The sequence below is a fragment of the Geotrypetes seraphini genome, chromosome 2 (genome assembly GCF_902459505.1).
Source record: "Geotrypetes seraphini chromosome 2, aGeoSer1.1, whole genome shotgun sequence".
NCBI classification, from domain to species: Eukaryota; Metazoa; Chordata; class Amphibia; order Gymnophiona; family Dermophiidae; genus Geotrypetes; species Geotrypetes seraphini.
This window is the reverse complement of record NC_047085.1, coordinates 183251525-183266083: the sequence shown is the minus strand read 5'-3', so window position 1 is coordinate 183266083 and position 14559 is coordinate 183251525. Positions and strand designations below refer to the sequence as shown.

General features: G+C 43.0%; 1 protein-coding gene across 6 annotated transcripts in view; it reads left to right on the top strand.

The window, feature by feature from the left end:
• CARMIL1 (capping protein regulator and myosin 1 linker 1) overlaps positions 1 to 14559 on the top strand; it is a 476507-nt gene that overhangs the window by 292755 nt on the left and 169193 nt on the right. For all 6 annotated transcript variants that reach the window (XM_033934492.1, XM_033934489.1, XM_033934488.1 and 3 more), the window contains exons 16-17: positions 3113 to 3217; positions 14454 to 14523. In XM_033934492.1, the coding sequence (XP_033790383.1) occupies positions 3113 to 3217; positions 14454 to 14523 (175 nt within the window). The remainder of the gene's footprint in view (positions 1 to 3112; positions 3218 to 14453; positions 14524 to 14559) is intronic.

The window sequence follows — 14559 nt, the reverse complement described above, 5'->3', positions numbered from 1 at the left end:
GAAATAATCTCCCAATCCATACGTCTGAAGGACCAAAAACATGGAACTGCCACGAGACCCTGTCAAAGACTTTTTCCAAATCAAAGCTTATCGGCAGCGAACGAAGCCAGGTATACTGCATTGCCTCTAAAGAGGCCAATATTTTATGGTTGTTCTTAGACACTTTTCGATCTCTGACACAGCCAGCTTGCTGGTTAGCTATTAACTGAGGTAGAATGTAGGCCAAGTGATTAATCATAATTTTAGCTAAAAGTTTCACCTCAAAGTTAAGAAAAGAGAAAGGACAGTAGACCACAGTCAAAGTAGAATCTTTACTTGGTTTAGACAAAACCACTGTGTGTGCTGTCCAGAGAATCTGGTATACATTTTTCACCCAACATCGACTGAAATATATCCGTTAAAGATGGAGCAATATAGTCTTGCAGTAATGTATAAAATTCTGCCCACAATCCATCTGGCCTGGGGCATTATGGTTGAACCTCCTACTGATAACAAATATCACCTCGTCTACTAATATCTCTAAAGGAATTGGTATGAGTCTGAATCCAAAGAGGGGAGATTCAAACTCTGTAAATAGCTTTCACTTTCCAGGCCTGTCTCAGAGTCTGATCTATAAAGGGTGGAATAAAATTTATGAAAAATCGCAGCGATATCCATATCTTCATGACCCAAGGACTGCGTCTGCCTAGGATCCCCCCGCCACTGCTGATCAAACTGTGCCAAAAAAGGCCCGTCTTATTACCCTGACAATACAATTTATATCTGTAGCACAGCTCTAATTTCACAGCTTTCTAGTGAAGTAAGGTATTCACCACTGTCTGAATAATTAAAAGTTGTTCTTTATGTTCCCGAGTAGGGATAAAGTGGCTTTGGGATTGCACTGAGTGCTCCAAGTGTAAAATATCTTGATCCCATGCCCTACATTTATGGGCCACATAAGCTATGATCTCATACCTCACGACCGCCTTGGCTGCATCCCAGAACAATACTGGAGTACTTTTACATTGGGTATTTAATTGCTCATAATATTTCCATTTATCTATCAGAAAGTCATGAAAGGTGCTATCAAAGGAACTTGCCAAGGCAGAAGACATTTTCCAAGGTGCCAAGGCCTCCAAAGCAGTCACACTAAGGCATGATCTGAAATCTGACATGCGTCTATGTCTGCAGAGCTGATATAGGATAGCAGAGACTGAGAGACCAAAAGATAATGTATGATTGAGGGTCATGGGCCCTTGAGAGATGAGTGTAGTCCCTCAGTGTAAGATGCAAGACTCTCCAGATGTCCAGTAAATTAAAAGCTGCTTTGATAAGTGGGATCCCTTTAGAAAGACTAGATTGTTCCAGCCTACCTAGGTTTGATTTATCTAAGGAAGGATCAGCTATCATATTAAAGTCACCCCCATGAATAGAGGATAATCCCCCAATTAAGATATTCCCCCCCCCCCCAATAAGGGTCATTATAAAATTTGTATCATAAACTTTGGGGGCATATACATTATTGCATATTACTGCAAAGACTGCATTTTCTGCCGGGATCTGAGAGACAGAAGTCAACATGCCAACGATGACTCACAGCCTTGATTCCTCTCAGTGCTTCTTGAGGCTGACTGCTCCTGTTACCACTTCAAGCAGGGAACTCGCTTCCTCTGTGCGAGCCATAGGAACTCCTGGCCATGAACTTTCAATGCCAGTCCACTCAGAGCTTATGGTCTGCCATGGCTCTCTGCTGCCTGACCTCCGAGATCACCCTCACGGTGTGCTAGCCATGGCACTCTGCCACAGAATTTTCAGGGAAGCTCTTTGCCCGGTAAGGTTGCCATCAATTGGGGGGATCCGTCTGCCCATGCAGCTCCACTAGTTCAGCTGTCCAGGAAAAGGAGAAGGGAGTCTTGATGGGAGAATCGTACAGCTTTAACAAGTAGTGATTATTTTGGTTAGTTGCTCCACTGGAAGTCTCTAATATCTAAATTTAATAAAAGCTGTTACCTACAATTGTTTTGCTACTATTCTTTCTGCATGAAGTATTTATTTATTTTAATAATTTACAATCCGCATATCCTACAATTCTATATGGATTACAAATTATTCAAGTACTCAAGCATTATTCTCCAACTGTCCCAGCAGGCTCCCACTCTGTCTAAGTTACTTGCCCAGGATCACAAGGAGCAGTGCGGGATTCAAACCCACAACCTCAGGGTGCCAAGGCTGAAGCTCTAACTATTGCACCACACACTCCCAATTATGGACTAAAGCAATTTAGTGATCTTTAGAAATCCTGTTACATAGAGCCATCGATTTGTAGTCCCGAAAGAAAAGTGCAAATGGATATTTAGCATAGGCGCATTGCACCCCCCCCCCAAAAAAAAAAATCTGTTCCAGACATTTGCATGCCAACAGTGTACCAATGCTGTGCAAAACAAAGGAGATAAAGCAGACACACTATACAAAATGCATAGACTGAGATTAGGAATGTGAAGTGACTGGATCACTAAAGCCTGATGACAGTCAGGGGATGCATATGCCTTAAAATATGGGGTCACACAATATTAATTCCAGGGTTATAGCATACCTTTATACATAGTGCAGAGGATATTAAGGGCAAAGATGATATCTGTTTGTTCAAATTAGTTTACCAGAAATAAGTGATATGTTCATATGGTTACTTCTTTTGGTACTGTGATATTCAGCCTGGAATAGGTTACTGAGAAAACCATACTCAAACTGTAACTATAGTGGCATTCTGTATAGCAGGGGTGTCCAACCTGCGGCCCAAGGGCCGCAAGCAGACCCGTGAAGTATTTTGTGCAGCCCCAGTCGAGGGCGATGCAGTGTTTTCCTCTGCTGCCCCTGGGTGTTTACCATCTTGCTGGCTCCCTCCTCTGTCTTGCTTCAGCGTTTGCACGTATGTGCGGACCCAGAAACATTTTTTTGGGCCAATGCCAATGCCATGGAAGCCAAAAGGTTGGACAACCCTGCTGTAAAACATTGAGTTAAGCTTTAATGTGCCTTTAAGTTTGACATTTTTTAATAATTGTATTATAAAAAGACATGCACAGTATTATTGATAATGAGCAGTCCGTATTAAATAGATTTTCCTTTTAATTTTTAGGAAAGGAAAAGAAGTTCCTCAGTCTTTCAAACAGTTTTTCAGCAGTTCACTTTCTTTGATGCAAATTAATCTCTCTGGCACAAAACTCCCTTCTGAGCCCTTAAAGTAAGTGTCTCTTATATTGTTATGTTGTGTTCTGAACTATTCCATTTTTTGTAGCACTTCCACAGAAGCTGCATCACACATGATCATCTTCCCCCTACCCACTTTTTTTTTTTTAATGTAGAAATTACGATGGCTTTTCATATTGTCTCAGTTATATATAATATGCTTAAGCTTTGGAAAGTGGCATCTCTCAGAGATAGGATATGGTGTAACAAACCTGCTATGAGAGACCATCGGTCATGGAGGCTGCTATTGCCTCTCTCCAGTTAGGCTTTGCTGACCAGCAGACAGGGCAAATATCTGTGATGTCTACACTGCTCCCTAAGATTGAGGTTGGCATAGAGAAGTAAAACTGGGGAAACAAATGATAGGGAAGTGCTGGAAAAGCATTGTCCTTACCTGGGATGGGGGGGGGGCACTGGGGTCAAGTTATAATGCAAGGAGGGAAACTATCCCCTGGTGAATTCTACAGCTAGTCTAATATATAAATCATTACTAATTTCTGCTTTTTACCATAATAATGTTGGAATCTCAGTTGAATACTTAATATTATTCATTCATTTTTTCTAGATCTCTCTGTTCATTCACATTTATACAATGAGAGGATAAAGGAAGGAAGATTTATGAAGACAGTTAGCTAAAATGCATCTTCTTTCACTTGTTCCCTTAACAAACCAGTAGCAAATAGGAGCAAAAAAGAAAAGCAGTACTCATCTAATAAAGTTTTAAAATTTCAGTTCATTGCAGGTATTTTCTGTTATTGCGTTTCATGTTTTATGTCATACAATTGCATGCTTGATCACAGACTTGGAAACAGTTTTACATTAGAAGGAAAAAACAATTATCAACCTTAAAGGAATGTGATGCATAAACAAAGACCTCTCAGCTACTTGGGGGGAGGGGGAGATCTGGTAGAGCTGGCAATGTGCTGAGACTGTGCAATCTGTACTAGTATAATAAGCATAGTTGAATTAGCAAGGGTTTTCCTATTTGCAGAATAAATGAAACTCCTTGAAGAGTTGAATTCTAATCCCTAACAGCTAAAATCTTTTTCATACTATCAAATTTGGGTCACCCTAGGTGATGAGTGCCTTATCAAAAAGAGGCCAGAAATTTGTTTAAGCTTCAAAGGTGGAATATCAAATGTGTCTGAATAAAAAAAAATAATAAAAAATCTAGCAAGCTGAAATAAATGAAAGAGGAAATCTTAATATTTTCTGAAAGATATTACAGTATGGTGCAGTTCATGTAGATATGTGGAAATAAATGCTTTGCCGTGGCATATTGATTAGAGCAGCCGCCTCAGTACCCTGAGGTTGTGAGTTTGATTCCCACTGCAGCTCCTTGTGACTTTGGGCAAGTCACTTACCCTTTCGTTGCCCTGTGTAAAGTGCTTTGTGTAAACCACACAAAAAGCAATATATCAAGTCCCATTCCCCTTTTGAGTTAGATTGACCTGTACATTACAACTATAATAACACTATATTAAATCTAAACTAAAGTTCTTAAAAGTGCATCTGTATAGGCAGGAAGGTAGTCATATACAGGATGGATAAAAACAAGTGGAATTGTCCAATAAGAAAAGGTGCAACAAATAAAGATGTCTTTCAACTCATCTGGACAATCAGGTTATCCTTTATTCTTCCAAAAATACTCGACCCGACATGTACATGTTTCGGCCCTACGGCCTGCGTCAGGAGTCTATAGGTAATGTATAAAATCATATAAACACATATAGAGACATATAAACACTGTAATGATAAAATATATATGATTTTATACATTACCTATAGACTCCTGACGCAGGCCGTAGGGCCGAAACATGTACATGTCGGGTCGAGTATTTTTGGAAGAATAAAGGATAACCTGATTGTCCAGATGAGTTGAAAGACATCTTTATTTGTTGCACCTTTTCTTATTGGACAATTCCACTTGTTTTTATCATTCTGTTTTCTGTGGATTTGTTTCCCCTGTGTTTTGCGCATATACAGGATGGAAACATGCTCAAGAAAAACCTGATCTAGCAGCTTTTTCAATGCAAGAAAGCATTTGTGTTGAGGGAAAAGCCTCATAAAATCTGTCCATTGTAACTTCCTGGGTAACTGACCCAACCTCTTGTAACATAATCCGACCTTGAACTGAATAGGTAAAGTTAACATATGATAAATAGGGGGATAGAAGGTACTGGCTGATAATTAGTCACATAAGAGAGGCTGTGCTTTGGGTTTTTGAGAATGGGCATTCTTCCTCCTGTTTTGGAGAAAAGGTCAGATTGTAGGTGATAGTTGAGCCATTGTGTTGTTTTTCCTATAGTGGTTGGGGCGGCTGCTTTGATTTGATAAAGTGTGCAGGTGTCAAGGCTTCAGTATGCTTTGGAGTATTTTAGGAGAAGCCATTTTGTGTTTTTGAATTTAATCTATTCAAAATCATTTCAAAATCTGTCTGCTAGTATTTCCATAAGGTGGTTTTGTTGCAGTGGGTCTAGCTCAGCAGTCTCAATCTCAAACCCTTTGCAGGGCCACATTTTGTATTTGTAGGTACTTGGATGACCGCAGAAAAAAAATAGTTAATATCTTATTAAAGAAATGAGAACTTTGCATGAGGTAAAACTCGTTATAGTTTATAAATCTTTCCTTAATTGCTTCTGATAATTTCAGCTATACACTTTTGAAAGTAGTGCAGCATGTAGAAAGTGAAGTTTAGATAGTTTTTCACTTTCTGCATTTTGCACTGCTTTCAGCTGTGCATAGCTGAAATTATTAGAAGCAATTAAGGAAAGATTTATAAACTATAAAGAGTTTTGCCTCATGCAAAATTATGATTTAGATTCTAAAGTATCAACTTCAAGATTTTGGTGTAGTCCTCTAGGCTTTTTTGTAGAGGGGAGAATCAATATCCGACTTGTGCCTGGAAAACTTGTGCCTTAAGTGTCCGATGGTCGCAACCACCTTTTCAGCTCTCACTTCCTGCAGCACCAGACACAACTGCCATCTTACATTAAGCAGTCACCGCCAGGAGCAGTGCCGAATTTTGTGAGAGTTTACAAGATTACATACACACGCACAAGCTGCACTGTCTTTAATAGTTACCTTACGTTCTGGAACATTGCCCGCCTCATTGCTGTAACCTCACGCAAGCACTTTCCTGCATCTGTACGCGATTGAACTCTTCCCTCCACCTCACAATTGCATACAGACGCAGGAAAGCGCTTACTTGAGGTTACAGCAGTGAGGCGGGCAACATTCCAGAACAATGGTAACATACCGAAGGCCTCAAAATAGTATCTGGCGGACCTACTGAATTAATTTTTTAATTCATTTTGTTTTGCTTTCAGTGAAACAGCTTTTTAAATTTAAAGTTGAATCCATTTTTATTGTAAAACTAAACAAGCCTGATTAATACACATCGATCCTGCACAGTCAATGCTAACAGAAAACCATACACACAGAACACAGATATACTGTCTCCCATTATGGAATAAGTAATCACAAACTAAAGATAGAAATATGTAGACAAAAATTAAACTAAACAGCCAAGAAGCCAGACTCTGCATACAATGCAACACCACAGAAACAGTTACACATGTCCCCTTATACTGTACAAAATATAAAGATAGCAGATATAAATTTGAAAAAAAACCACTTGACAAATAACAATCAACACTTCACAAATTTTTTTTAATAACTTCTTTATTCATTTTAAAATTACATTTGTGCACAATAATGATACAGTTATACTTTCAAAAATAATAGGAATACTTATTTTTCCCCCATTCAATTGAGTAAAAATTCATAAAAAAACAATCTAAACATACCTTCTAATAACATACCCCCCTCCCCCTCCCAAGGATGTGTATATTGTCCTCATTAAAATCAAAAAAACAAATCAAACTTTACAATATTTAGTTAACGGTTCCCAAACATCCAGAAACATTTTATAATATCCTTTTTGAATAGCCATGAACCTTTCCATTTTAAAAACATAACATAGGGATTCCCACCAAAATGAATAATTTAATCTATCCCAATTTTTCCAATTCTTTAGGATAAGCTGCATGGCAACTCCCATCATTATAAGCAAAAGTTTGTTATTTTTAAAATTAACAAATAGAAATAAAACAAAAATTTCAAATAAGAAAATACAATTTTATTGGACTAATCCATTTTTTTAAATTAGCTTTCAAGAGCCAAAACCTCATTCTTCAGGTCAGTATAGTATACTGCTGTTACAGTATCCAGTCCTGACTGGTTAGTAAAAATTGTATTAAATTTAATCTAATAAAAAGATTGCTTTCTATTTTCTATTTAAAAACATTTTTTTAAATCTCTTTTTGTAATTTCTGCTTTAATCATCTTCTTCACTCTCTTCTTTCCCTTCTTTCCATATAACGTCTGTCCTCTCTCTCCCTTCCATGCATCTGCTCTCTCTCTACCCCTTTCATCCACTGTGTCCCCTTGTAGCATGTCTCTCCTTCTGTCCAGCTTCCCCTCCCTCTGTTCCCTTTCTCCTCCTATACCCCTCATCTTAGGGGGGTAGCTGGTCTTGTGTGGATTAAATCTTTATTTTAAAATAGTTAGCTAGTTCTGAGGCTGTTGGAATAGAAGTGTTCTCACCATTTGTGATCTTTTGTGTTGGTTAGGTTATCTAATCTTGAGAACAGTTTATTGATTTTAAGATTAAGTTCTGTGCTGATCTGTTTAAAGTAGTACTCTTTCTTCTTTTTGTCAGTGATTTATATTCTAGGATTTTCTGGTGCCACTTACCCCCTTTTTTACAAAGGTGCGTTAGTCATTTTAGTGTGCGCAAAACGCTAACGCGTCCATAGACTTATGGGCGCTTTAGTGTTTAGCACATGCTAAAACGCATAGCACACCTTAGTAAAAGGATCCCTTAGTCTTGTTTTCTAGGGAGGGGTTTTTATGCCAGTAGCACTCGGCTTGTCTGCAAGCTCTTTTTAGGGACATAAGTACTGAGTTGAACCACTTCTCTGATAATCTTTGAATTCTTTTACTGCATTTGAGTGGGGTTAGTTGACCTATTCTAACTGATGCCCCTTTTCATATGTGGGTTGTTGAAACAAGAGTTTGAGGTCTAGTTCATTTAAGAGGTTGAGGAATTTTAGGGTTTGAGAGTTTGAAATTGAGTCTAGGCGGAGGTTGAGGTCTCCTATGATGAAAGTGAAGTCATATTGTACCATGGTTCTTGAGATGATGTCTGAGAACTGTGGTTCAACTTCTAGCCACTTTCCAGAGGGTTGTAGAATAGTATGCAGCGGATGAGGCGTTGAGAAGTTGCTGTTTATTTAGTTCTAGTGAGGTGAGAGTTATAGAGTCCATGATTTTGATGTGAAAAGATGATTTGTGCTGTTTTGCCAGACCACTGCCCCTGCGACCAGTTCTTGATAGGTGGGTGATTTTGTAATTCATTGGGCAGAATTGTTGTAATCTGGGGTCATGTTGCATGGGTATCCATGTTTCAGTTAAGAATAGAAAGCCAGGTTGTAATTCATTGAGCAGATCTTTTATAATTTCAGTCTTGTGACCACTGATCTCGCGTTAACATATCCACATGGGATTGAGGTGAGTATGACTCTTCATTATTAGGCTGTGTGGGTTTGCTTTAGTGTTGTGATTGTGGCGTGGTTTTCGGCATCTGGGGAGGCCAACCAGCATTGGGATTGTCCAGTGTATGTGGTCTGTGCGCTTTATCATAGGGTGACTCCATGATGGGACTGTGTGTTCTGAGGGGTTATTTGATCTACTGTTGGTTCGTCTGGTACTGATCAGTAGGCAGAGAATTGTTATGAAATACCAACTCATTTTGATTAGTTCACTGTAAAAGGTAGATTGGGTGGGTATTGTAGATATATTTAAGTGACCTCACATTTAGAGATTAGTACCCTATAGCAGGTAAGTTTGGTTAGATGCTGTAATTGTATCTGAGTTGGACCACATTCAGAGGTTGGTTTCCTATAGCATCTCCTGTCTCCTCTAAATATCTCTTCTGCTGTATTTTACTCCCAACCCATGTTCTCATGTAACCTGATATCTTTCCCCCCCCATCTGTGATTCTACTTCACCCACATACTTCTCCTGCACCAGTCTACCATAAGGGTGATCTTCTGTTGATCCTTGCCAGTGGTCGAAGCACTACCGTATTTTCACGCAAATAACGCGCACCCGTATAAAACGCGCACACGGGTATAGCGCGCAGAAATCACGATGATATGTACAAAAACTTTGGTATACCGCGCTCACGGGTATACCGCGCATGCTGCCCGACGCTCCTTTCGCCCGCCCTGACTTTCCGACTCTCCGTTCACCCCCCCTGACTTCCGTGCACTGTCCCCCCTTGAAGGTCTGTCCCCATCCTGAAAGCCTGATGCCCCCCCCCGACGTCCGATACATCCCTCCCCCCGAAGGACCGCCGACTCCCCAACAATATCGGGCCAGGAGGGAGCCCAAATCCTCCTGGCCACGGCGACCCCCTAACCCCACCCCGCACCACATTACGGGCAGGAGGGATCCCAGGCCCTCCTGCCCTCGACGCAAACCCCCCTCCCCCCAACGACCGCCCCCCCCCAAGAACCTCCGACCGCCCCCCCAGCCGACCCGCGACCCCCCTGGCGACCCCCACGACCCCCCCACCCCCCTTCCCCGTACCTTTGGTAGTTGGGCCAGAAGGGAGCCCAAACCCTCCTGGCCACGGCGACCCCCTAACCCCACCCCGCACTACATTACGGGCAGGAGGGATCCTAGGCCCTCCTGCCCTCGACGCAAACCCCCCCTCCCCCCCAACGACCGCCCCCCCCCAAGAACCTCCGACCGCTCCCCCAGCCGACCCGCTTACCCCCCTGGCGACCCCCACGACCCCCCCACCCCCCTTCCCCGTACCTTTGGTAGTTGGCCGGACAGACGGGAGCCAAACCCGCCTGTCCGGCAGGCAGCCAACGAAGGAATGAGGCCGGATTGGCCCATCCATCCTAAAGCTCCGCCTACTGGTGGGGCCTAAGGCGCGTGGGCCAATCAGAATAGGCCCTGGAGCCTTAGGTCCCACCTGGGGGCAGCGGCCTGAGGCACATGGTCGGGTTGGGCCCATGTGCCTCAGGCCGCGCCCCCAGGTGGGACCTAAGGCTCCAGGGCCTATTCTGATTGGCCCACGCGCCTTAGGCCCCACCAGTAGGCGGAGCTTTAGGATGGATGGGCCAATCCGGCCTCATTCCTTCGTTGGCTGCCTGCCGGACAGGCGGGTTTGGCTCCCGTCTGTCCGGCCAACTACCAAAGGTACGGGGAAGGGGGGTGGGGGGGTCGTGGGGGTCGCCAGGGGGATCGCGGGTCAGCTGGGGGGCGGTCGGAGGTTCTTGAGGGGGCGGTCGTTGGGGGGGAGGGGGGTTTGCGTCGAGGGCAGGAGGGCCTGGGATCCCTCCTGCCCGTAATGTAGTGCGGGGGGGGGTTAGGGGGTCGCCGTGGCCAGGAGGGTTTGGGCTCCCTTCTGGCCCAACTACCAAAGGTACGGGGAAGGGGGGTGGGGGTCGCCAGGGGGGTCGCGGGTCGGCTGGGGGGGCGGTCGGAGGTTCTTGGGGGGGCGGTCGTTGGAGGGAGGGAGGTTTGCGTCGAGGGCAGGAGGGCCTGGGATCCCTCCTGCCCGTAATGTAGTGCGGGGTGGGGTTAGGGGGTCGCCGTGGCCAGGAGGGTTTGGGCTCCCTTCTGGCCCGATATTGTCGGGAAGTCGGCGGTCCTTCGGGGTGGGGGTGCGAGTGGTCCTGCCGGGGGGGGGGGGGGATGTATCGGACGTCGGGGAGTCGGCCGGGCAAGAGGGCTTGGGCTCCCTCTTGCTCCGATCGTGGATGCGGGTGCGGGTGGGAGCGCGTGCGAGCGGTCGTTCGGGGTGGGGGTGCGAGCGGTCCTGCTGGGGGGGGTGAATCGGGCGTCGGGCGGGGTGGGAACTATGTTTTAAAACTTTTGTATACCGCGCTCACGCATATAACGCGCGAGGGGTATGCGCGGTAGGTAAAAACGCGTATAACGCGCGCGTTATATGCGTGAAAATACGGTAATCCATCCCACCCATGTAAAAACAGAAGTGATATCAGAGGAAGCCGGATGGGCCAAAGGAAAAGCTTCAGAGCAGGCCACAGGCAGCGTATGTGCAATGCTGCCAGTTCTGAGAACCAGCAGGGAGATTGAGAGGGAGGGGGTGTATGCTGATCATTGGGTTGGGGGAGAGCAGAGTGAGCCACAGACCTGCAAGCAGAACTGGAGGGGTCACCGATGGAAGCTGTGGCCAAGGCAGTGAGCTCCATCAGCCACAGGAAGAGTTTGATTGTATCACTGCTCATAGGAATAGAAGGGGAGGAAGGAAAGAAAGAGAGATAAATATTGGACCTAAGGGGAGAGGAGAGAGAGAGAAGGAAGGAAGAAAAATGAAGACGTTGAATCTGGGGGGAGGGCGGGTATCAGCCTTTTAAGGAAAGGAAGGGGGTGGGATCAGATATATTGCCTTTCTGTGGTTACAATCAAAGTGGTTTACATATTATATACAAGTACTTATTTTGTACCTTTGGCAATGGAGGGTTAAATGATTTGCCCAGAGCATTGGTTCCCAATCAGTGTGTCCTTGAGAGGTGGGAAGTGTGTCACTTGAAATAATCATAACTGGTCCCTATTTCTGCTTCATGACTAACCTGCTGCCATCAGTCCCAAATAGAAATCCTGCATCAAGAGTATTTACCTTGCTGGCCCGCAGTACAACTCTCTACTGTGGCTTTGTAAAAGGGGGCCAAAGTTTGTAGATTATTATAACTGCGAGCTGATGGAATAAGTAACTATGTATGATAAAATATCTGACTAATTATAGCAAATTTTAGAAATTGTTGACTTATTTAGGAAGTATATGGTTACTAAATAATTGTATTCGGGTTTTGTTTTGTTTTTAACTTTAATTTGTAATGATCTGGGAATGCCCAGTCTCTTATTCTGTTAGCCACGCTGAACCCATGAGGCAAGTGTGGGATATAACTGTTTCTTTGTAATCTAATGTAATTTCTATGAAGAGCAGATGATAGTGACTTGTTTATGAGGTACCACTCCAATCTGTAAAGGAGGATATGAATTATTTTGGCTAATGAGCAAGACTGCAATGAAGGGTAGGCTCCATAAAAGCAACTACTTGCATGCCATCTTGCCACAGTTCTTTTCAAAGTTGTTCCTTCTTAACCCTTTATTTGGCATTGTTGCTCAGAAGCAACATGTGTTTCTATGGCTTTTATGAGAGATCTGCATCTCCAAATACCTGTTACTTGGGCACTGTTGCTCTCGTTCAACACCAGGTTACATAAAGCAGCCATTTTCACCATTTGCCAATTAAATGGTCAAACAAGAGCAGGAAAGCTCTTTTCGCTTCTCTGCTTTGCTCTGATTAGCATGACTCAAAACATCACTTGCTGTGGGTGCCCCTGATATGACAACCCTACTAAGCTATTCTGTGCCTAAGGCAAACAAATTGACCTTTGCAATCTTCCAGCTTGAAGGGGACTTTACATCAATCATGATGCTAGATATGATGGGAAGGAGAGAAAGTGATGAAAATGGAGGAACAATGGGGCTGACTGTTAAACCTCCCCCCCAAAAAAAAAAACAAAAAAACCCCACCCTAAAAAAATTGTCCACCTTTCTATGTGGTACTGGATTCTTCAGAATCAGGAGAAAAAAAAAAGATTCATGCCTCCTGAATTGAGAATTAATTTGGATATCTAGGTTGTGGTCTTCTCTTTTCCTATAGGAATCTAGCAGCAGCTTTTTGGGTAAGGCAGGAGTCTAGTTTCTGACAAGTTGAGATGACAACTGCAGCTTTGATCTCTTGGGTCACAGCACCTTTGTGTTTATAAAAGGTCTAGAGCTCTATAAATGTGTCTTCAGTGTTCACATTTGGTCAATAATAAAACGTGACTTGTGTTCTTGTTATGGTAGATTGTGCGGATTATGAAAAATTGCAGACAGACTTTAGGAAACTGGAAAAGTGGGTGTCCAAGTGGCAGATGAAATTTAATGTGGACAAATGCAAAGTGATGCACATTGGGAAGAATAAACTGAATCATAGTTACTGGATGCTAGGGTCCACCTTGGGGGGTTAGCGCCCAAGAAAAGGATCTGGATGTCCTTCTAGACAATATAAAGAAACCTTCCACCTAATGTGTGGCAATGGCCAAAGAAGCAAACAAGATGCTAGAAATTATTAAAAAAGGGATGGTCAACAAGACTAAGAATGTTATAATGCCTTTATCGCTCCATGGTGTGACCTCTTCTGGAGTATTGCATTCAGTTCTGTTCTCCTTATCCCAAGAAAGATATAGTGGCACTAGAAAAGGTTCAAAGAAGAGCGGCCAAGTTGATAAAGGGAATGGAACTCCTCTTGTATGAGGAAAGACTAAAAAGGTTAGGGCTCTTCAGCTTGGAAAAGAGACAGCTGAGTGGAGATATGATTGAAGTCTACAAAATCCTGAGTGGAGTAGAATGGGTAGAAGTGGATCGATTTTTCACTCTGTCAAAAATTACAAAGACTAGGGAACACTCGATGAAGTTTCAGAGAAATACTTTTAAAAACCAATAGGAGGAAATATTTTTTCACTCGGAGAATTGTTAAGCTCTGGAACGCATTGCCAGATGTTGTAAGAGTGGATAGTGTAGCTGGTTTTAAGAAAGGTTTGGACAATTTCCTGGAGGAAAATTTCATAGTCTGTTATTGAGAAAGACATGGGGGAAGCCTCTGCTTGCCCTGGATGGAATGTTTCTACTCCTTGGGTTTTGGCCAGGTACTAGGAACCTGGATTGAGCACCATGAAAACGTGCTGCTTGGCTTGATGGACCATTGGTCTGACCCAGTAAAGCTATTCTTATGTTCTTATGTGTGAAATACTGGGGAGCGGTCTCTCTCTTTCTCTCAATGCTTGTTTACCCACATAAAAACATGCAAAATGTGGTTTGAAAATTATTTTTTTTCATCTAATGAGAATCAAAGTATGTGTTCTCATATCCATTGAAACAAAATGAATGGAGTCAGACTGGGAAGTGTAAGTTCACGAAGGGATTTAATTTTCAAAATACAAAGAATATGGGTAGAGCTCTGCGTAACCCTAGTTAAAGTATTTTCCTGAAGAAGTTTGTCTGGCATCAGCTTTGCACATTATTTTGCATATAATATTTCTTAGCTGCTGTATTTCTCTGTGTTTTATTTCCAGAGCACTTTTGTTAGGCCTGGCTTGCAATCCTAATTTGAAAGAGGTATTGCTAGATCTCAGCAGCTGTGAGGTAAGAATCATCGATTTCACAAATGTTCAAAAATGC